Source organism: Panthera tigris, chromosome B1 (genome assembly GCF_018350195.1).
Source record: "Panthera tigris isolate Pti1 chromosome B1, P.tigris_Pti1_mat1.1, whole genome shotgun sequence".
NCBI lineage: Eukaryota > Metazoa > Chordata > Mammalia > Carnivora > Felidae > Panthera > Panthera tigris.
Window position 1 is genome coordinate 200,988,007 of NC_056663.1, and position 23,824 is coordinate 201,011,830.

The following is a 23,824-nucleotide window of genomic DNA, read 5'->3' on the forward strand; positions in this document are numbered from 1 at the left end:
TTTTGAGGCTGTCCACAGGGCATGCCTGCTGGAGATGGGACTCCATCCGTCCTTGGGGTGAAGGACGCGTCCACCCCTCTGCTCACCCCTCCCTCCACCCAGCACCTCATGGGCGGGGCCCTGTGAGGGGCTCAACAAGAACCCCCTCCCTGGTCCAGAGGGAGGCAGCCCCACCCAGGGGCGGCTAACCAGGAGCTGCAGCCAGCACTGGGGCTGGAAAGGTGGCAGGGGTGGGGAGGGGTCAGCGTGGGGGCCGAAGCAACAGCACAAACCCACGCTAGTGACAGAAAAGCCCGTGTCTCCTATGGGGAGGGGTGAGTCGCCCCACTTGGTAGAGTGATGAGACCATAGCTGTATATGCCCATCGCTAAGGAACTTGGGGCCAAAATGGTCCTCCTTCCCTGTGGAATATCTAGACCCACCCAAATCATTCATTCATTCATTCATTCATTCATTTACTCATTCATCTTTTTCATTTAACTCATTGATTCATCTGTCCACCCGCCCATCCCCCATCCACACGCCCATCCATCCGTCCATCCACCCACCCACCCAGCCACCCAACATTCACCCATCCATCCACCCTTCTATCGATCCTTCTGCTCACCCACTCGCCCACCCATCCATCCACCCACCCACCCATCCACTCACCCATTCACCTACCCACTCACCCATCCATCCACCCACCCACCCATCCACTCACCCATTCACCTACCCACTCACCCATCCATCCACCCACCCACCCATCCACTCACCCATTCACCTACCCACTCACCCATCCATCCACCCACCCACCCATCCACTCACCCATTCACCTACCCACTCACCCATCCATCCACCCACCCACCCATCCACTCACCCATTCACCTACCCACTCACCCATCCATCCACCCACCCACCCATCCACTCACCCATTCACCTACCCACTCACCCATCCATCCACCCACCCACCCATCCACTCACCCATTCACCTACCCACTCACCCATCCATCCACCCATCCATCCATCCATGCCCCCCTTCAGTGCTTGCCAAACGCTTCCCATGAGTGGTCTTGTGCTGGGCGCTGAAGGCAATGGAAGATTCAGATCCGATCCAGTCCCTGACTTTAATGAGCTCCCAGGCTGGTGGGAAGACTGACCACAAACCAGTCAGTGTTTTCCAGGGAATTCTGGGCTATGACACGGAGGAGGAGGAATGTCACGTAATCCCTTTTGGGAAAAGGGGGACGGCTGGGCAGGGAAAGTAATGGTCCACAGTAGCTGTCACATGAAGTGGGAAGCAAGATCCTTCCCAGTACGACACGTGCATCCACACAGAAGCCCCGAGGAAGGACACCGAGGGCGCCAGGCTCGGGCGCGGTGCCCAGCGGCTATCCTGGGGCTGGAAAGTCACGTGGGCAGCCCAGCGGCACCCAGGGATGGAGCAAACTGCCCACCAGACCCCTGGCCCTTGATGACCAAGTATTGGGGGTGCCCATATGGAGACAAAGACCACGTAACCAGGGAGCTCCCAAGGGGTGGCCCCCTATGCAGGTCCAGGATCCACGGGGAAAGGGCCAGCCTGGAGCCATGTGACGTTCCTGCTGTGGCCACCCTGGTTCCTGGAAAAGACCCTCTTCTGAGGTGGGAGGGCTGGAGGCCAAGAGCAGAGCTGGCCCCTGGGCGCGTGTGGGCAGCTGGTGGGACCACACAGGGTCATTTCCCATCTTGGCATCTTTGTAAAGGCCATGGGATGGCTCTTCCCGTCCCCAGGGTCACTGACTACCGCGTTCTCCCCAGAATCCAGGCCCATAACAGAGGTGGGGGTCCTCAGACTCTGCACATCACCACTGGCCACAGTGCCCGGTCACAAGGGTCCTGGTCAGTGAGCTGTAGGCCTTCCACATGCTCGGGACTATGACTTATAAAGGAGCAAACACCCTCGGGAACGGGAAGCAGTGTGCCCAAGCCTTCACACCCAGTGACCACACAGGCCTTGAACCTGGACCCACCTCCAAAGCTGGTCCTCTCCAGAAGCTGCCACCAGCCTCTCCGGGCTGCCAGAAGGAACATCGGGCTAGGGTGTTTAAGGACGATGACCCGAGAAAACAGTCCCGAAAACTGACTTTGTTTCTGCAAGCCTTGCTCAGGGGGAAGATCTCGAGAGATGTCAGAACTGTTTGCGAACTGAATTCGGGCACTTGGGACACATACCCAGGGACTGTTCTCGCGTCCTGTTTTCACGCCCCAAGCCTCCGGCCTTTGTAGGCGCCCACTCAGGTTTCCTCTTACAAAGCAAACAGTTCGGCACAACGTGGGCCCCTCCCCAAGAGACTGGCGAACCTAGCTCTACGTGCGAGCACGTAAAGGGAGTGACTGTGCTCACATACCATTTCACGGGGCCAGGACTGCCTGCCTCTGGGGCTCTCAGAGCTGGGCCACCTCCCTGGGCCGCTGGGCAGCCTGGCGCGACAGGAACCAGCTGAGGTCCGTCCTTGCGCTTGAAGGGAAACGGGGCAGGAGAGTTTTCCTGGCAGCCGGCAGGACCCCTGGGTTCTCACAGGGCCTCCCTGACCTCCTGGACTCAGGATCAGTGCCCCACAGCCGAGAAGAGTCCCCGCATAGAAGTTTCGATGACGGCCGGTGGCCGTAGGGAGAATGTGAACTCGAAGCAGGGGCTGCGTGGGCTCGCTGGGCTGCACCACGTGGCCGGGAGTCCCCGATCCAGAGACTGAGGATGTCTTCCTGCCCCCCATGGAGAGTGGACCTCACACACACAGTCAGGAGCCACCCGGCAGGGCTGTTCTGCAGGTGACCGGGAGGCCGGTCTGACGCCGGGGCTCCCTGCGCGGGGTCTGTCGGCCCGGGTGGCCTGCCTTGAGCTGCTCCTGTGCCTGGAGGCCGTTGCCTGAAGCCGTGTGGCCTCCTGTGTCTTCTGACAGGGCCCACCGTCTGGCGGGACACAGTCCGCATGGAGCGTGGGCAATGTCCAAACGGCTGCGTGCGCCAAGTCTCGCGGAAGGGAGGCTTGGGGACGGGACGCACGCCCGTTGCCCTTGCGTGGTGCCAGGTGCGGCTGGGTGCTGGGTGCGTGCTGACTTTGTGGAAGGGGTGGTCCCGGCGGGATAAAAAAGACCAGGGTAAAGGTGACTGGACTTAGGCGGGGCTATCAGAAGCACATCAAAAGTGACAGTCACCAAACATCAATGACACGTCCCACGATAACAGAGGGCCCAACAGCCACCGTGGTGGCCACAAGGAAGACCTCAATCCCAGGATGTTAATGGGCTCTCACAAACGATGATGGGGTTTGGCGGGTTTTTCTTCATGCTGGTGTGGTTTCCATTTGTATCCACCCACCGGCCCCACGTAGCCGCAGGGGGCCGGCTCCTCGTCTGAGAGGACCTCGCTCTGCAGCCGTTGTCCTCGGGGAGTCTGACATCCGGCCATGAGCACACACCTGTGTGCAAAGAGAGAAGGTCCCTCGCGTGGTCTTCTGCCTTTGCCATACACCCCCCTCGCCACCCCCCAGCATCACACCAACGCAAACCGCTGAAGGCATTTCCTGAACGTCTGAGACCAGACAAAGGGTGCCACCATCACCTGTAAGTAAACTGTTCCGGCAGGGCCGGCAGATGCTAGCCAGGAAGGTTAAATGCCCGGTGAAAGTTTTGGAAAGGTAATGGCCAAACCATCGGTATTTGCCAATGACAGACAGAGAAAACCGAAGAGAATCAGTGAAAGACTATTATAATTAAGGTTTTTTGATAGGGACCAGTTACAAAGTAAACATACCAAAACAAGACAGCCTTTTATTAAAAACCTGAAAAAATGGTCTTAGGTGGGAAGACTACTCGCCATAAAGATATAAATTCTCCTGATAGTGATCTATAAGTTAAACAAAACCCCCGAATTCCAAAGAATGGTTCATTAATCTGGGGAAAGGAGAGCTCGCAAGGACGAAACGATACCAAAATTAAAATGTGCATACTTAAGAAATGTTTTGCAAAAGATGAGCGACACGGCTTTACCTGCTCCAAAGGATACTGAAAAGTACAAAAGCCACAGTAACGGGAACGGGAGGAGCTGACGTCAGAAAAGGCAATAAACTAGAAAAAGGCAGAAATAGGCCCTGGAACATCCATGATTCTGGCATTTGATGCAGCTGGCCGTTCTGGTTGGTCCATGCAAGGGGCCAGCTATCCTGGATCCCTACCTCACACCGTACCTCCAAGCGACTTCCTGGTCAGTTAAATACTGTGATGCACACTGCGAAAAATAAATGGAAATAGCAACAATCTTGGTGTGGGAGAGAACTTTCCAAGCATGACCTCAAAGGCCGGGGCAGAAAAGATTCTTAGTTTTATGTATATAAGATTTCAAATTTTATTTTAAACATCATGTCAAAGCAAAAAGAAAAAAATTAATTAAAAGGCAGATGATAAATAAAGAAGAGTCATATAGACCATACATATATGTTCAGGTTTATTGTCCTTAATATGTAAAAAGTATGTTTAAAATCAACAAAATATCGTAAAATCGAAAGGCTCCATTAGGCAAAAAAACCAAGAAGGGACAGTCATCACAGAACACATAGAAAATAGTCTCTAAATGGATGAAAAGACCCGTGCAGCCTCAGTGGGGGGCAGAGAAGGGTGCACCTGCCCAGGAGCTGTCAGGGCTCTTTACCTCTCAGACTGGAACCAGGAGGACACTGCAGGGAGGGGCGAGGGAGCAGTGTGGTAACACAGAGACACCCCCCACCCCAGCTGCCGTGTGTGGGCCAGGCCTGTGTCTGCTTCTGTATCAGCCCATTTCAATGCCGACAAACCGCAGAACTGGCAGGCTTTGGTGCGTGTGGTTTCACCAGGGACACACGGGGATCCGCCCAGGCGATCTGGCCCCGCCTGGCTCTCACCCTATGCTTGGCCACCCTGGTGCCACCGTCTGTGACTCCACCGTGGCATCATAAACCCCACCCTCAAGGCGCTGGTCCCAGCGAGCCGGCCTCCAGGGGCGGACCCGTGCACGGAGCTGCTCGGAGCAGAAACCCTAACGTCCGCGTCCCTCAGGAGGCTTGTGGACTTGAACCTTCGGGCTGCTGGATAGGGGAATGCCCGAGGTGTGGCTTTAAGCAGGAAAGGGAGGGCAGCAAGAGGATGACCCCGTTTCTGTTAGGGGAATCACATGCACACAGGCGAGTGCACAAACACAGAGGGGGCCTCGGGAATGGGGCGCCCCAGGGATGAACCACCCACCAGGCCCCAAGCGGTGGGCACAAGTCCGTCAACGTTCCTGCCTCGGAGTGGCGGGGGCCAATCCGGCCAATCAGGACCACGAGGGACCGAATCCTTTGCCCTTTGGCCCCAGAGTAAATGAACATATGGCCAGGGGTTATCTCTGAGAGTGGAGTTGTTTTCTTTCACGGTTCCCAGTGCCCAAGGGCCACGTGTCGGCTGCACGGCCGGATTTCCAGTCTGTATGACATGCCAGCCCCATGCTGGGCCAACGATGTTGGGACGCCATGCAGGGGACCTCGTGCCCGGGCCAGCCCCCCACTTCCTGGCTGTTTGGCCCATGGCGGTGATTTAGGCGTTTGGGGGTCAGCGGGCACGGTAACACGACTCCCCTCACACCGTCGTCTGAGGGTCCAAGGAGGTGAGGACAGCAAAGTCCCTGCACGCAGTAAGTGCTCATCGGAAGTCGCCCCTGTTACCCACTGATGTGCTCCTGGCAGCCCTGGGGGCTCGGGGATTGGGGGGGGGTCCCGCTTTTCTAGGCATGGCGGCTGAGGCTTGAGAAGTCAGGGTCACCACCCAGGGGATTTCCGAAGCTGGAAACAGAGCTCAGGGCCACTCTGGGCTGTTTGGGAAGATAAGACTCCGTCCTCGTCCGCTTGGTGCTCCGCGGGCGCCTGGGTCACATGTGCCTGCTGTGCTCAGGCCAAGGGGCAGACCCCCAAAACGGAGAAGGGCCCCCAAGCCCGTCATCTGGAGCTGGGACACACAAGTGACCGGGTGGGTGTCTGGCAACCTCTGACCTGGCCCCCGCCGGAAGGAGCTCGCACTCACGCGCGGCGTGGGGAGCTCCGAGCCGCTGGCTGACTGTGCAACAGACCCACCCGAGCAGCCGACCGCTAGACAGCAACGTGCACGCGGCCGGCGGGTCAGGACTGGAAACTGACCAGACCGATGTCACGCGTCTTTTTTCTTTGGAAACACTTCCTTGATGGAAACTTCTATGTTCGCATAAGGAAGTCATGAAATAGATTTTCTTCTCCTTAAACATCTAACACTACGTCATCCGGGTATGATTAAAATACAATTTAATTACCTGATAAAGTCACATTAGTTAACAAAAAGCATCACGCTGGCATCATTAAGCGTTCAGCGAAGCAGAGCTTTGTAGAAAAATCAGAAAGCAAAAGATCATCCAACCAGAGAACCTCTAATAACGAGCGGCTGGCGGCCTCGTCCGACCCACGATCCGGGGCTGAGCCTCTCGGTGAGGTCGGGAGACGGGACGGGCACAGGACCAGCAGACGAGCGTTCAGAAGGCGGCAGCCATTTCCAGTATCTTCCGGAACCAGCATTTGAGGTCAATGTCCTCATCAGCTGGATGAGCTCGCTCAGCGCCTACAGCCTCGACTTCAGACTTTCCACGTGGGTCTTACTGGCAGAAAATTCTGCCCACCACGATGCCCGCTCCAACACTTTGCTCTCCTGAAGGACGGCGGTCCAGAGGTTTTTATAGAGCTGCGAACAAGGAGCACACGCGTGAACAATACACAAGGTTCCTGAGAACGGCCGAGGGGGCAGACGCAAACCCCCTCGTTAGCTTTTGCTGAAAACACAGGACGTTCTGTCACCTTTTAGAAAACTTTAAGGGGATCTAATGCACGGAAATCTTTTTCTCTAACCGAAAGCAAAGGGTAGAACGCGTTTACGAGGACGGCTCCTCGCGCCTCCTGCCCGGACTCTGCAAGCGTGCGCTAGCCTTCGGCCCTGACGTGCCCTGTCCCCACGCGGCTGCCGGCGGGGCGGGCGCCCGGCACGCGCTGTCCCCCTCTGTCCGGCTTGCCGCCTCCTCCGGGACCTCCGCACTCAACTGCCTCCCGCTGGGCAGCCCCGCGGGACAAGGAGAGCGGCCGCCGTCCCGGACGAAAGGCCGTGAGCGTCGCGGGAGCTGGTGGCTGGTCCTCCGCCCGCCCCAAACCCGGCCCCCAGGCTGACCTCCAGCCCGCGGAGACAAGGAAGGGGCCTACGCTGTGCCTGGCTGGGACCGACAGATTTTACTTTGGAGAAGCGCCTGCAATTTGCCTCCGACACTGTGCTCTGCTCCCTCCCAGACGCACACACTCGGGCTCGCCTGGTGCACGGGCTCCGTGGCCGCTTGGAGCTTCGAGCTTCGCTTAACGATCGTCTCTAATAACCTCTGGCGGCTGTGTTCGTTCACTCAAGATGAACGTCTCACGTGGCGGCACCTGGCTACGGTGTGTGCCACAGAAACCACCCCGACAGGTGAGCCTCGGGCCGGCTCTGGTTCCCACCGTGGGGTCCCCACACCGCGGGACGTGCCCCCGGGCACCGGTCGCTCTCCTGCCCGTCAGCCTGGCTGCCTCTGCAGCGCAGCCGCAGGGGCACGGGCTCGAGTGGGCCAGCCGCACTGGCGCCTTCTGCGAGCGCCAACGCCCCCCTGTGCTCAGGGCCCCGGGGGCGGCCACGTCCCCACGCTCCGTGACGCCACCGCCCCTGCCGTGTCTCCTCCTCACGCGCCCCCCACGGGCCCGGGCCAGCCCTCTCTCGTGGCCTTGTCGGCACGTCCTCCTCCGTGCGCCTGAGGGGTCCCTGGCCACACCGGGATCCCATTTCGGCCTCCTGCCTCCTCTCCAAACGGTAGATCTGTCCCCAAACCCTGGCTCCATTGCCCCTGGCGGGGCAGCTGTGGGCAGGCCACGTGGCTTCTCCGGAGGGTGGGTTTCTCCCCGGCACGATGGGCGTGCGACATGCACCGTGTGGGAGGGGGCCAGACGCCCAACCCTGCAGCGCGAGGACGGCAGGCCTCCGCGGGGGCCACTGTCCCCCTGCCAGCCTGAGTCAACGGGGGACTTCTGTCCTGCCCACCCCGGGGCCCAGTGCACCATCCCAACCCCACGTGTGGCCTGGGCCGTGCCCCCTTCCCGGATGTGATCTTGCAAAGTACCGACTCCAGCGTTCCCCTGAACACACGTGCAGGGGTCCTGTCCCCTTTTGTCCGATTTCCATCGAAACAGAGCCTGGGTCAGTGGCACGTGTCCCCAACAGAAAACACACGGTCTTGGGGGTCGGGGGTCAGGCGGGAGTCAGTCCTGTTCCACTGCTCACAGTCGCGAGACCTCAGGTAAGTGACTTTAACACACTGAAACGCCCCCGCGGTAACACAGGGGCAAACTCGGGGCCGCCTGTTGGTAGCGCGGTGCTGGGCATCAGCCAGCACACAGGGTTATGAGCTGGCTCAGTAACGAGCACAAGGATCACACGGCAGGACAAGGTGGGGGCACACGCCTGGGGGGGGTCACACGCCTGTGGGGGGGCACTTTGGTTGGAGCCAGAGAAGACCTGAGAGGGGGCATTCTGCTTGGACCCAATGAATGGAAGTGCTCCAGGAACAGCAGGTACAAAGGCCCTGGGGTGGGAAAGCTCACACACCACAACAGAGAGGGATGGTGAGGCTGGAGTCCAGAGGGCCGGAGGAGCACAGCATAAAATGACCTCGGAGAACCAGGCAGAGGTCAGGCCGCCAGGCTGGGGGTGTGGGAAGGGCCGTGTGCCTGCAGTTTCCGGTATGAGGGCTCAACAGAAGAGCAGCCCGACGGGATCACTTTAAGAAATCATCCTGCAGCATGGTGCGACAGGACAGATCGGGGAGCCGAGGGGGGGCTGCCGGGAAGTGAAGGAACGAGGGGTGAGCGCCCGGTGGCCAGAAGGGGTCAGGAGCCAGCACGGGAACAGGCCCCCGGGGGTGTGAGCGCGAGGGCTGCACGAGGGCCTGTGCTGACCTGGCGCCCCGGGCCGACGAAGGTGGTGCCGCCGCCCCCATCTCAGAGGAAGGCGGGCTGGGGGGGGGCAGGATGGCTAAGTCACCCCAGGCATCTCCCGGCCGCTCCCTCCACCGCCGCCCGAGCGTGACAAGTCCCCAGAAGGCGCCAGGGCGCTCCGGGCCCACGTCGGCATCTCAGGCTCTGCCACAGCCCCCACCAGCCCCCGGAGCGGCCCCCGCTCGTGCTCGGACACACGGCCGTTCCCGCCGGGCCGCAGGGGGACAGCTGCGCTCACCTCGCCGTCGGCTCTGCCAATCGGTGAGTCCAGGATAAAGTCGGGAGGGGCGATCACGTCCACCAGGGCAACGGCGTCGTCTTTCAGCTGTTGGGAAACAAAGTCCGTATGCCTGGCAACCCCTGCAAATCTCCATGGCGACCCCTAAGAAACAGAGCCCGGGCCGCCTGTTGCCACGACCCGCTAGCAACGCTGACCGCAGCAGGCGCGCGCGCGGCTCGGCCAGTAACGCATTATCTCTTCGTTGGCCTGGACTACAGATCCCCCGGGGGCGCGTCTGAATATTTTCACCACGTTGCTAATCACTCAGGACTTCCAGCGTGTTAACTGCTTTTCAGTAAGGTAGGGGCCCCTCGTAAAAGCGTCCTGCAGGCTCGCTAACTGGCAGCCGTCCTCCGAGATTTGTGTCTGAATCCTGACCCATCTGGGCAGCTGCCGCCGCAGCAGAGGAAAGTATGTCCGGAAAAAATGTGACGGGGAAGGCGTTTACGGGGGCCCGGGAAGGCTGTCCCACGAAGGCGGCTGGTGCACAGTGCTTTTATGGCTCTCCCCTCGTGCGAGTCGCCTTTCACTGGGACACGTGGAACTTATGTGAGGAGCCTCCCAAGGACTTTCTTGAAACGCAGAAGCGTTTTTTTTCCGAAAGTAACCGTGAAGTGTCCCGGCTGCACTGACCGGAGCCCTGGAGGGGGGCAGCCTCAGCGATGGAGGCAAGCAGGCGGCCAGCGCGGGACAACGGAGTCCGCGAAGCACAGGAAAGGAGAACACCCGCGGGGCTCGGGGGCTGCCCTTTAGCGCCCCCGCCCGTCCGCCCCGCGGCTGCGTGCCCTCTGCCCCTCGGGCCTCGCATGAACAAGCCTGGAGCCGTCAGCGGAGCGAGGCCCCTCATCCAGACAAGGAAACGGTCCGGCTCGGGGGCCGTGCGTGGGGTCTCCGTCTCACCGCGCACCTCGGCCGAGGCCGCACACCCGCCCACGACGCCCACGTGACCCACCGGACCGGGCTGGCGCCCCTCCGCCTGCCCGACCCAGGCCTCCCCGAGCGAGAATGGGGACCTGGCCCTGCCAGGCGGTGGACGGAGACGAGGCGTCGGCCGCACACCGTGCACGTGACCACCTGCCTGCGGGGGTCACGGTCACCGGGCGGGGGTCTCGGGGGGCTCAGCTGTTTGAGAGCAGAGGAACACCCGCCGCACTCTTTGTGAACGGCAGCTGGCCCCCGCGGAGCCCACACAGGAAATCCCTGTGGTCGCTGGTTTTGCTCGAGGAACAGTAAACGTGGCCACACGCCGGGGCGGTGCAGCCACAGACGCTGATCCAGAAACCAGGAGGCAGAGGGAGCACACTCACGAGGGGTCCGGGGAGAGGGGTCACCTGGGACTACATCAGCTCCGAGCACGGAGAGGGGACAAATGAGGTGGCCCGTCACCGGCCATTGAGACGTCTGATAAAATGCCGGCGGGGCCTTGACTTAACTGCCCAACGTCAGGAAGACAGAGGACGCAGCTACCTGCGGGGGCCCGACAGGGCAGCACCAGCACGTGTGGCCCTTTAACTGCAAATCGGTTCAAAGTAAGGACAGACACCCTCAGCCACGCTGGGCACACTTTCACCTGCCAGCCGCCCACGGGGCTGTGGTGGTCACAAGGGACAGCACGGCCCCAGGACACATCCACCCCCGTAGGCGTTCCCACTGGATATGGTGCCACCCGAACATAAAGCGGGGGCTGGACCCACCTGACCTTTCTGGACGACAAAGGTCAAAGAGTACAATACACAAAAAAATAACGAGGCACCTGGGCGGCTCGGTTAGGCGTCCGACTCCCGATTACGGTTCAGGTCATGATCTCATGGTTCGCGGGATCGAGCCCCAGGTCGGGCTCCGCGGTGCGCTGACAGCACGGAACCTGCTTGGGATCCTCTCTCTCCCTCTCCCTGCCCCTTCCCCACTCGCTCCTGTGCACTAAGTACCTAAATAAATAACTAAATAAGCCACGAAATGAATTTAAGCTGGCCACCGAGTACCTTGGAAGGCTCGAAAAAAGAATTACCCAGGTAGCTGTAAAACAGTGTATTACAGAGTCCGGATTCTAAGACGCTCCCTAAAAATCACGCTTTGCCTAACATTTCTGACACGAGCCTATTTTCCCGTTCTGGCCCAAAGTCGCACGCACGCTCCTGTGTGTGTGTCACCAGGCAGCGGTTACCTGGAACGCGGGTGAATCACAGGAGGGTGATCGCGACTCACCTGTGCGCACAGGTCCAGGATGGTGTTCTCGATCATTTTACCCGCCTGCTCACCAGAAAAGTAGCCACCTGCAAGCAGAGGGCGGGTCACACTGGGCACTGGTGCCCTGCGGCCACGCGGGCCCCTCCGGGCGCCCCGCCCCGCCCCCGGTGCAGAAGGGCTCCCTGCCCCCCAGGCCCGGCTGCAGCCCTTTTCCAGGAACACGCTGGCCGGGGCCAGGGCTCCCACGTCCCTGTCCCATCACTGCGCATGCGCCTGGAGGCCACGGCCACCACCGTGGCCGGCTTGCGGCGGCGTCTAGTGGGCCCAAGCATGCAGCCTGTGCATTTGAGAGCACATTTGCCGCAGAATCTTTCCTTTGCCTTTTGTGATGGAAACTGCCCGTCACTGGGAGTTGTGTCGTAAAGCACGCGGTCTCCTGCCCTGCACCTGCCGCACCCTCTGTTTGAACCGCCCTCCCCTCTGCTAGCCTCGCATGAGCTCTCGTGGCCTCCGGGGGCAACACCAGCCCCGAGGGGGAACCTGGCTCTTGGCAAGGGGAGTAGGGCACACAGGCTGACTCCTCACCAGGCCGGATGCACGCACAGGACACTTACAGACACACAGGCAGGCTGTCTGCAGCATGAACGTGTCCGGAGGGAGATTGGGGAAAAAGGTCTAAAGTCTCTCCTTGGAAGGACAATAATGAAAACAGGTTGGGAAGCTCAGGCTTGCCCCATGTTCACCAATCTCCCGGGAATCAGCCCACACACCACCTCCTCCAGGCTGCCCTCCTGGGTCCACAGGCTGGGCGTTCCTGAGGGTGCCTCCCAGCAGCCTGGGCTTGTGTCTGTGTAGGACCTATGGGACTCGAGGGGTGGGTAACCAACTCCCTGTCTGGCTAATGTGGGCCTTCTGGAATATTCTCTGAACTGGAAGTGGACTTCAAAGGGACCCTGAGTGAAAGCGAAACTACGTCGGCAACATCGTCCTGATGCCGCTTTTCTTACCACGGGGCTGGAGCTCCTCATCTGCCCACAGGCTCACGCAGCCTGTGAGGACCGCTCAGGACGAGGAGGCCAAGCCTCCCGGACAGAACAGGCTGCACTCCGGGGCGGGCCGGGGCGGGCCGGGGCGGGCCGGGGCGGGGAGGCGGGCTCAGGGGCGGCCGCAGGGCCTCACCTCGGTAGAGCAGGGCCGTGTGCTGGTTCAGGGACCACAGGGCGTAGAGGGCACTGAGCCGCTGGAGCGCGGCCCGCAGCGGGGGCGGCACGCTGGGCTGGTGCACGTACTCGTGGAACCTCCGCACCACCGTGAGCTCCAGGAACGCCAGGGCCAGGGAACGGCAGCGGTACACCTGAAGACAGAGCACGGCCCGGGGCCACCGACCCCCGTGAGCGGGCGGCCGGGGCTCCCGGCACGGCGGTTTCTGGTGGAAGAAACCCTCAGGAACGCAGACGGAGGCCTGAGCTCCGGCGCACGTCCGGACGCGGGGACGACGACAGCAGGTGAGGCGGTGCACGGAGGGGTTATGGCGTGAGAAGCGCCCCCGCGGGAGCGCTGCGGACGGGCCCGCCCGCCAGAATGCCCAGCTCGAAGCTGGCGTTTACGCTCTCCGAGGCCTCAGGAAAGCCGGCGTCAGCGGCCCCGTCTGGAGCACACGGCCACGACTGCGCCCCCAGGAGGCACGGGGGCACGCCGCGGGTCCCCTTCCGCGCCCGGAGCCACGGAGAAGTCGCCGGGTGACCCGGGCCAGCCCCTCGGGGTGACGCTGTGCCCCCTCTCCTGGGCTGCTGAGGAAGCCGCTTCTCCATCCCACTCGCACATCTGTCCCCAAGTTCGGGACGGCTGACGGGCGGCCAAGGCGTGGGGCCGCCCCCGGCCGGGTCTCATCTGCGGGCGCGGTGCTGACGCTGGCTGGGTCTGTGAAAGCAGGAGGTCACTGCAGACCTCTGGGCCCGGTGTCTCCTTTTTCACCCGGCATCCGAAGTACCTGCTGGTCATTGTTAGCTTTGCTCGTCGGCTTTTCCTTCTCCACTCGATCATCCGACCGGATTTTTTTAAGTCAGAAAAACTGCACTGGCATCACCTGACCTGTTATAACGAGCAGGTGGCGCCTCCGCACGGCAGCCTCAGGGGCCACGTCTACGCGGGGACGGCTCCGCTGGCTGGGCGTCGGCCACCCCGCGCGTCACCTGAGAATCTGCGCAATGACGGCCGTGGAGCCCACGGTGTGAGGGCCGCACGTGCTAGGTCCAGACGGCCGGGGAGGCAGGACGCCTGTGTGAGGGAGGCGCGGCCCAGCGGGAGAGGCCTGTGGCCTCTGAGACTCGGTGGGCCAGAGGGCAGGTCTGCTTCCGTGGGCTGCGGCCCCAGACCCCCCGAGGACCGCTGCACTCAACGTCAGGGGCTCTCTGCTCGCTTAAGTCTGCCCCCAGGGACATCTGCCACCTCAGACACATCTCCGGTTCTCAAAACTCAGGGGTGGTGTTAACATCTTCGTGGGTAGAGGTGGGGGCGCCGTTGAGCACCACACAGAGCACAGGACAGGCCCCCGTCCCACCGAGAACTGTCTGCCCACGTGTCCACACTGTGGGGGGCCCCTTGCCCCTGGACGGGTCCGGATGGAGCCCCTGCTCCCCCAACCTCCACTAGCCGGGGACACGCGGTGGGGCCACAGCTCTGCTGTTCAGCTCCCAAGCGGTCTTCTGACCCTCCAGCGCCGTGCTGTTTAACCGTCCCCTTTGGGAGTCTGACGAGGCACACCTCGGACCCGATGTGGCCGAGGGTCACCCGTCACTATGCAGCAATGGACCTGGGACCCCGTTTGCAGAGAGCGAGCACTCAGAGGCAGGGCCGGTCACACGTGCAGAGTCAGGAGGGGTGGCCCCTGCCCCCAGCCCTGTCCCCTCCCCACAGTGTCCCCCGTGCCGGGCTCCCCTCTCCCACGAGCCCCCACCCCCACGACGTTTAAACCAATCGGGGTCCAGGTATTCATTTCTGCTGTGCTCTGATCACTGAGGACATCTGCACATTAACAAGCGACGGATACTTCCGGCAAAAAACTAACTCCTAACTGTCCCGGTGTGGACGTCGGCACAGCTGAGCCGGGGCATTTCTCTTGGCCTCGATTTCCTTACGCATCAGAGAGGCCGGCACGAGACGAGAATATGCGAGGAGCCCGTGTGTGGCCGGGGGAGGAAAGCTCATCTGCGTTTGCGAGGCAGACGGCTCTGGACGGGGGGCTCCGGGAGGGGGTCTCTGCCGCCCACCTGTTCACATTTTCTCACTTTGAGCCCGGGAGGGGATTACTCGGCCCAAAGAGGCAATAAACGCAACTATTCGAGAGCCTACTGTGTGCGGGCAGGTGGCGGGTTAGCAGAACGGCAGCGGTCTCTGGCGGCCTCCCCTGCCAAGTCCCGGCCAGCTCGTGCTGGGACGACACGAGAGCAGCCAGTGTCTGCCCCCAAGGACACAGCAGGTTCACTCCCTCCGTGACCCGCCGGTCACTGTCCTTCGACCCGTGTGGCCCTGGTTCACGTTAAGCAACTGTCGTGCCTGCCGCCTCGGGCCAGCGGCTGGTTTCCCGCCCGGGAGCCCTTTCCCTAACGGGGACGCTGTCTGTGGGTCATGCTGTACGTGCTTCCCCAGTCTGTGGTCTGTCTCCTGATTTCTGTTTATAGAAATGGTGAAAGTTTACATAGTCTGATCTGACAGTTTTTTTTCTACAGCTTCCGGGTTTCCTGTCTTAAGAAGGCTGGTCCCACGCCGAGGCTGCATCAGCGTTCTCTGACACGTTCTTCTCACGCCGTCCTGCTGGTCCAGTCATGATACGGGAAGAGACAGCGTCTTCTCTGGGACACATGAACATCCAGCCCCGGCCGTGAGAGCTCTCGGCTGTCGGAAATGACCCAGTGCTCGCTCTTAAAACGCTCCGTGATCCAGACCAGGTGCGGAAAATGCAGACTGCTCTTGGGTCATTACCTCCCTTCCAGGCCTCACGGCTGCTCCCCGTGCTACACCCCAGCTTCTGAGTGCCGGTCAGCTCAGCAGCTCTCCCCAGGCACCCCACCTCTGCTGGACCCAGAACCCAGGCTGGGCCAGCTGTGGCCTCTCCGTCCTTTTCAGCCATGCCGCTCACTGAAATGCTGCTACGAGGTCCTTCGATGAAGGTCTAAGGGTGAATTATTTCTAAAACGGCTGCGCCCCTGCTCGGGGCCCGCCGTCAGGGTGTCGGGCACAGGCCGGCCGGCACAGGGGCGGAAGGACAGCACGGAGACCCACAGCCACCCCCGGGCAGCTCTCTGGCGTCCGGACGGAGGTGCCTTTTGTCCCCTCCTCCCCTCCAGAAATGGAGGACCTGTTCCATGTCAACAGTGACGGCCTCACACGCAGAGAACGGAGGGACGTGGGACAAGCTACCGTGCTGCCGTCGCTGTCCAAAAGGCTAAGCCTGCCGTGGCCCCAGCCATTCCACAAGGATCATTTCCCTGCCCCCCCAGTTTTGGTCATTGTGACACGAGCTACAGTTTGCTAACTGCAGCCACCTGCTGAATTCGCTTCCTTGAGGCCCTGGGGCCGACCTGGGTCTACTCTTCCAGGACTTTCCAGTCAAGACGCCATCCTGTTCCCTGAGCTCCACACCTGGGCAGGTGTGCGCGGCAGGTCCCGGGAGACACCACCCGCTTTGCTTCCGGCCGCGTCCACCCGAGCGCGGAAGCCGCCGTCCCAGTGTAACGGGAGGGGGCGGGGGCATCTGCAGATGCGCGGATGAGGACGCCGAGTTCTCGACGCAGAGCCTCACGGAGTGAGACCAAGGAGAGGGGACGCCATCAGTTCTAGAGACTTCTTGTTTCCTTCATCCATGGCCTCCCCAACAATACCCTGGGTCATGACGGGCCAGCTCCTGACGCCAGGGGGCGTTTCAGAGCAGGCTGCCTCCATACCGTGGATTCCGGAACCCAGGAGCTGGCCCTGACCGAACACGAGAACCAAAGCCACCCTGGGACCCGAGGCTCCTTGAGAAGGGCAGTAATGACCTGAGAGCAACCAAGTGCAGGGCCGGGGGGACCTCACGTGAGTCACCAAGCTGTCGCTGGTCGGCTGGGAGGGACCAGGGCTGGTGCCTGGCCCCAGAGCCCAGCGTCCCAGCTCCAATAGTGACAGCTCTGGACACTGAGCACTTTGTTTTTTTTTAAATTTTTTTTGAATGTTTATTTTTAAGAGCGAGAGAGACAGAGCATGAGTGGGGAAGGAGCAGAGAGAGAGGGGGACACAGAATCCGAAGCAGGCTTCAGGCTCCGAGCTGCAGCACAGAGCCCGACGCGGGGCTCGAACCCACAAACCACAACATCATGACCTGAGCTGAAGTGGGACGCTCAACCGACTGAGCCACCCAGGTGCCCCGAGGACACTGAGCACTTTAAACATGACACCCACAATCCAGCAAGGTCCCTGCAGCAAACTAGGGTGCAGACAGGTCGTGCACCTGAGGGCACAGGGGCAGGAGGGCCTGGCCGGCCACCAGCAGGACATTCAGCTTACGGGGACAGGGCAGCACAGAAATTCAAAGCAAATTCAAAAAGCAGTTTCAAGAACAAGCATACCTGACTGTTGTTTCTTGCTTCAAAATCACTGCTTCCTGATCTCTTCTCTTGGTTTACCTTTTGCACACTCTCTCGGAGCAGGTAACAGACCAGCCACTCGTATGCCGCCAGCGGGACTTCAAGACAAGGACACAGAAGGGAAAGTAACGATAGAGCACCCACGTGTGCAGAGCACTTACGCGGGCGGGAGGGGCGGAGGCTGCACGGTGCACAGTGATCTTCGTGGCGAGAGTGCGAGGCGGGCCCGGTTCACGGACACGGAGGCACCGGGAGGGCACGGCCCCAGGCTGGGACAGGCACCGGGGAGGGCACGTTCTGGCTCCGGCTGAGGCCATGGGGCCACGAAGCCACTTTGGGATGGCGGCAAGTTCTGGGTGACGAGACGGGGCGCGTCGCCTCAGTGTCACTACGGACCTGCACGGACGAGAGGACGGCTTCGCGGCAGATGGCGGGCGAGTGGCGGGAGGAAGGGGTGTCTGTTCACTGGCCAGCACGGCCCTTGGTCTCCCTGGGACTAGCGGGCAGCTGAGCGGGGGCTTCTCGCTGGCCCTCCAGGGGCCTCAGCCTACGCGCCTTCCTCCCAAGGAGCTCTAGGCAAGAAAGGAGGTGGCACCACAGAGTGTAGACAGACAGGCACGTGCTGGGAGCGGCCGGAAGAGGGAAGGCCGCAGGGCGCCCCCTGGCCTGGGAGCCCTTGTGCTCAGCGGTCGCCCTCGGCGCGGGGCCCCCAGAAGGGACCACGGGGACCTGGCCACACTGGGTCCGGCCCCAAAGCCTGGGCGGAGGGTCCCGGGGATTCCTCCTGCGTCACACAGCCCACTCCCGGGGAAGACAGGCGGCACTCGCCGGGGCCCTGCCGCGGACACTCGACTGTCTCAGCACAACTGAGAGGTCCGTGAAAGAACAAATAAACTCACTCACGGGGCCGAGACAAAGCTCACACGCCGAGCGCACACGGCGGCCCCGGTTCCTCTGGGGCCTCCTGGAGCCCGTGCCAGAGCCCGGCCAGGTGTAGTGGCTCCGTGGGGGCCCCCAAAAGACACGCTCACGTCCTGACGCGAAGCCTGCAAGTGTCTTTCTTGGGAAAAGGCAGCCGTAAGCAGCTAAGGATTCTAGAGACTCCCCTGGAGAGTATGGGCCCTAAATCCAACAAGCGTCCTATGGGGTCAGAGGAGAGATACACATATGGGGGGGCCATAGGGCATGGAGGAGACGCGGAGTGATGCGACCATGAGCCCAGGAGTGCCGGGGGGCCCTGGAGGCTGGGAGAGGCAGGAAGGACCTCCCACCCCCAGCCTCTGCAGCGAGCACAGCCCTGCCCCACCTCCTGGTCCCGGGGCATCTGGACATACCCGCCGGGCACTTGGCTCCACGAGTGACACCAGAACCCCCCGTGTCATCACCCCTCCCCTCCCCTCCCCCCGGGGGCTTTGTTCTCACCCAGCCCTCCGTCCAGCAAGCCCCTCTAGGCCGGCCAGCCACCTTCCAACCACCTCTCTGCCTCCCCCGACACTGCCTCTGCTAGACCCCTGTTTCCTGGCCGATCCCCCCTTCCAGGGTGGGGCCCCAACCTCGGTGGGCCCAGAAAGCAAGGCTCGGCTGACTGGCACCAGCCCCAGGGCTGGCGTGGCAGGGTCTGGGTGTGGCCTGCTCTCCGTCCGTGCCCCCGCACCCGGTGCTCCCACACGAACTCCTCTAAACCCGCAAGACCCCCCGCGGAGCTGGCCGCCGGGGAGACAGCTGAGTTCTCCCTGCTCCGTCCCTCCCGAGGGAGGGCTTGGAGCGGTGGCCCCCAGTGAGAGCGCACCGTGGGCCAGGCCCCACCCAGAGCAGCGTGGGGACGACTGTGTACTGCAGGGGAAACTGAGGCTCGGAGAGGCCAAGTGCCCAGCCGTAGGTCTCGTGGACTCCAGAGCCTGAGCCCCGTGACTGCGGCCCGGAACCCGCTGAACGGGTGGTAGGAGGCGAGCCTCTGCCTGGTGCGCACACAGCTGTGAGAAGCGCAGGTTGGACTGCAGATCAGCCAAGGAAAGGAAAGAACCGGGCCTCGTGTCAGGTGGCAGCACAGGTCCTCAAAGGCGCCGGGACATTTGCGAAACCCGTCCTCGGCACACACGCTGGCCTGCGGGTCAGAGGAAGCGGGGAGATGCGGAAGGCAGAGCCGTGACCCCCCGCCCGCCGCTGAAGGAAACCCTCTGCACCTTCCCGGCAGGCTGCTCTCTGCACTGAAGGGTCTCGTGTCCCGGTCCTACAGAGCTCGAGGGTCAGGAAGATTTCACGTACTCTTCAGCAAGGACGCAGCCGACGTGAGCCAGGGCCCACGTGTGGGATGCGATGGCCACACGCCCCAGGGACAAGGGGCCGGCCACGCGCCGCACGCTGCCTCCTCCGTGCGCGGAGAGGAGCGTCGGCATTCGGGGTCGGGCACTGTCGCCAAAGGAACTTCAGCTGCATTGTTTCCTCCCGAAAACGCAGGCCAGGGCAGTCACAGGGAAAACACGACTCTGTCCGGGCAGTGTCCTGCCGCGGGTTCGCAGGTGCTGCCTTGGCTTTCGGTGTCCGCGAAGGGGCAGCGGGGGGAGGGGGGGGGCCATGCGGAGTCCTGGGGACGTCACGTGGCTGGCAGACCGCTGGTGTTCCGTCTGGTTTCACGACGGGTGACGGTTTCTGGGGAAAAATTCTGGTGGCGTTGACGTCGCGAGAGGCATTAGATTATTTTCCGGCGCGTTCTGTAGCAACGCTGGGCTGGGGAGCTCTGCCACCATCTGAAACCGATCTTCAAGCGTGTCCCACCGTGTGTACAAGGGCAGACGGAGACCTGTAGGTCAGCTACTGTCTGGAAAGCCGTGACAGAACGTGGCGACCGATGAGAAATCAAGCGGTTAGGGCAGAAGCTTCCTGGGTGACGATGGAGGAGAGCCAGCTGGGAAGCCAGCCCGCCTGGGCCCTACTCTTGCCCGGGCTGCTGACGTGGGCTGGGCCGGCCGGGACCACCCGGCCCAGCCTCCTCTAGGGAGACGTGAGCAGTGCGTGCCCCGCGGGGCCAAGCGGACAGTGTGCGGCCGGTTCCAGCACCCGCGGCTGCTGCGATGTCTCGGGCTCTCGGTCCCTGGCGGGTGGGCGGGCGGGCGGCAGGTCCTGTACCCAGAGGACCCAGCGGCCCCCGGACCCCAGGGGACGCGGACTCTGGGGTCTCCTGACGCAGCTGCCCTCCTCCCACGCCGCAGGCGCTCTGCTGACAGCGGTCGGGGGAACAAAGGGCATCTCGCGGTGAGTCTGGGGAGGCCAGAGCCACGCGTGGCTGCGTTTACCGCAGTGGCCGACGGGTCCCGAACACAAGCATGGTAGGAGCACGGGGCCCAGCGTCCCCACGACAGCCTGTCCCTGCCCACCCGGGGACGCCTGTGCTTCTGGAAGAAGCTGCCTTTCCCCCTGCGGCTGCTGGGTTAAGAGTTGGCTACGTGTCCGGCTCTTGATTCTGGCTCAGGTCATGGCCTTACGGTTCCTGGGTTTGAGCCCCGAGCCAGGCTCTGTGCGCTGACAGTGCAGAGCCCGCTTCGGATTCTCTCTCTCCCTCTCTCTCTGCCCCTCCCCGCTTGCTCTCCATCTCAAAAATAAATAAACGTTTAAAAAAAGAGAAGAGCCTGGAGAGGCGGATGCTGCTATCGCCCCGGGCGTGGCCAGCGGGCCGAGGCGGGCAGGGCCGGAGCAGACCCAGGCGGCCGGGCGCCCTCTCGCTCTCCTGGCGGGTGGGCTGCACTTCCAGGTCCCGGGAGGCTCAGCGGAAGAGCGGCTCCTTTCCAGCCGCAAGGACGCGTGCTCCGAGGTCCGCCTCGCCACCAGCCCACAGAGGCAGTCCGCGAGGGCGCGGAAACAGGCGTTTCGGGGAGGAATGAAGCAGGTGCGTTCGGTGCTCACGGGTCGGACGACGGTGAGACCAGTGACGTTTCTGCTGTGGCTTCGAGCGCCGCGTGTCTGACACGGGACTTGACAAAAAGCTGAGCGGGGCCCCGCGGGAGGCGCAGGCCCGGGCACGAGTTCCAGCCCTGTTCCTGTGGGAGTCTCCTCCGGGGGCTTCTGGGGGCTGGTGCTGGGCCTCGGAGCGCAACAGGCCGGGCCTGACCCGGGCTCGGCGCGGATACCACGGACGCGCCGCTGGACCTTCCTGGGCCTGGGCGCCGGGGGAGCGTGGGGACGTGGAGGGGACCGGACGGAGCGGGGGACGCGACCAGAGCCGCTCCACCTCACACCGCCCCCCGACCAGCACCGCCACCGCCCCGTCCGGGACACCCATCTTCTCTCGTGTTGCTCTGTTCCCAAGGCAGACAGAGCGGCCTTCGCTCCAGAGGGACGTTTCAGAGTGAATCGTCACAGCGCACACACAGACCTGTCAGTCAGCCGCTCTCTTCTCCAGAGTCCCGTGTTTCCCCCAGCCCTGGATCAACGCGCACGCTCCGCTGGGCACATCCCCGCCCCCGCCCCGTGGCCACCCCGTCCGTGTCACTGAGATCTCAGACGGGCTGTCCTGGGCAGCCAAGCCCAGTGTGTGGGCCCCTGCCATGCAGAGCCCCTGCTCCTTTGCACAGGCCTGTCCCTATTGGACCATAATGCCGCGTGAGAGCAGGAACCCGGTCGCGGCTGGCTCTGCCCCCCCGCCAGGCTGTCACGGCCACACAAGACGAGCACGGGGACCAATGGTCACGGCCGCTGAGCCTGTGCAGAGGCCGAGGGGGGTGAGCACACTGCAGAGCGGGGGCCGCGGAGGTGATGCCAGTGTGGCCAGCACGTGCAAAGGCCCTGAGCAAAAGGGCCCCAGCTTCCTGTGAAAACGGCTCAGTCACAGGGGCGGCCGGTGGGCAGGAGCCCAGCTGCCCAGCGAGGCAAGAACCCAGAGCCTCTCCGTCTTCGTCCTCAGAGGGGGAGGCAGCACCCGACTCAGGAGTCGGGCCGGAGAGGTGCTGGGTGAACGTAGGAACCGACCAGCCGCCTGCAGGCCCTACCAAAGCCCCCCACTGCGGTACAGTGTGCCCCCCGGGATCACGAGGGGAGGGACATGGGGAGAGAGCGTGCTCACCTGACGATTCCAAGCAGCCGGCGACGCTGGGGCACGAGAACCTCTGGTCGAGGATGTCGGGATAGGCTTCCAGAAAGTCCACGGTCCCCAGAGGGCTCTCAAGGCGAGCGCTACCTACAAGCACACCCAGGACCCGGAGTGACGGACGCCGCCCCGCCTCGCTGACCCCCCCCCCCCCCACCGGAAGGTGGTGAGTCACTGCCTGAGGACACACGTCCTTCCTGCAGACACGGGTGGACGAGCTGGCCCGGCGGGGCCCGGACGGCCCAGCTGCACCAGCGGGGGCGGGGCCTTACCCTGGAGGCGGAGCTCCAGCAGGCCGAGCAAGTAGCCGCTGGTCTGCTGCAGCAGGACGTTGTTGTCCCCTTCGTACGTGCAGTTGGGGTCGTTCTCGTTCCTGAGGTCGCCCAGGCGGTTCACTGCAACGGAGCCACGCGCTTCATCACTCCCTGCGCTCACGGGACGGTACTGCCACCATCCCCCGGCCCGACCAAGACACCGCACTCCGAGGCCGCAGAGGCCCCGCTCCTCCCCAGCCGGGTCTCCACCTCCCAGCCTGGCCGCTCTGCCTTTAAGGGGACACACGGAGCCACGCGGCCAGGCCCCCGACGCCCACGGCGCGGTGCTCGAGAAATGCCCTGCGTCGCCCGCGTCTCCCTCTCCCCTGCTGACCGCAGGCCTCGCTAGGGTCGCTGACAGACACGGGCCCCTCAGGAGAGCTGCCCACCCCGTGGCATTTTTTTACACAAGAAACGTCAGGTATCAGAAGACGACGCTCAGCTTTTTTTTGTTGTCTCTCCCGCCGATTTCCAGACCCTCCCGTCTGGGTCTCCATCCCCCGATGGAGAATGTTCTCCATAGGCCAGGCTGGGCCGGGAGGAGCAAGAGGGAAAAGCGGGAGCCTCCCAGGCTCACACGCTGCTGGGAACGGGGCCAGAGAGGGCGCACGAGGTTCTGTAGCCGCCGCCGGGCTTGTGGTCACCTGTGCCACCCTGATCGTTTTCCCCCGACTCGGTGCCCCAGGCCGTAGAGAGACCTCCCTACAGAAACAGTCGGGCGAGGCCACGGAGAAATAACTTGCAATTGCTATTAAACCTGGACAGGGCCCGTGACATCCGCCCCGCTGAGTCGGGTCTCGCCCACTGCGGCCTGGCGTTTATACACAGGACACAGACACAGGAGTTTCTTGTCGTCTGCACTGCTGCACGTTCAAGTTCATTATCCCACTTACGGCCCAAAACGGCCAACTGTTTACAGGGACTCCAGGAGTCGTAACGACAGAAACTACAGAACGCTGCACAGAGGACAGCATGGGTGAGTGACACAGCACAGCCACAGTCGCCTGTTCGTCAGCAGGGAAGGGGGAGGCGGAGGCAGCCGAGGGACGGCCGAGGACCGCCCACGTGACAAGGAACGGGACAGATCCTCACTGGGAGCACGTGATCATCCACAGCCCGTCACTGACATGCTCGAGCTCGGCAAGAGCCTGCAACGCTTCTGAAGGTATCCGCTGATACAAGGCTGTCGCGTTCTGCTGTTTGGGAGGCGCATGGCCTTCTGGGAGTAACTGGATGTTACCCATCAATTATTGCAGAACAGGGGACGCCTGAGTGGCTCAGTCGGTT

The 23,824-nt window shown here is 62.5% G+C and overlaps 1 protein-coding gene across 4 annotated transcripts in view; it reads right to left on the bottom strand.

The window, feature by feature from the left end:
* Positions 1–6,287: 6,287 nt before the first annotated feature.
* The window catches only part of ACOX3 (acyl-CoA oxidase 3, pristanoyl), a 42,218-nt gene continuing 24,681 nt past the window's right edge, over positions 6,288–23,824 (bottom strand). For all 4 annotated transcript variants that reach the window (XM_042985035.1, XM_042985036.1, XM_042985037.1 and 1 more), the window contains 7 exons: positions 22,496–22,618; positions 22,200–22,313; positions 17,126–17,241; positions 12,702–12,876; positions 11,541–11,608; positions 9,294–9,380; positions 6,288–6,734 (listed from right to left, as the gene is read on the bottom strand). In XM_042985035.1, the coding sequence (XP_042840969.1) occupies positions 6,615–6,734; positions 9,294–9,380; positions 11,541–11,608; positions 12,702–12,876; positions 17,126–17,241; positions 22,200–22,313; positions 22,496–22,618 (803 nt within the window). In that variant the 3' untranslated portion in view covers positions 6,288–6,614. The remainder of the gene's footprint in view (positions 6,735–9,293; positions 9,381–11,540; positions 11,609–12,701; positions 12,877–17,125; positions 17,242–22,199; positions 22,314–22,495; positions 22,619–23,824) is intronic.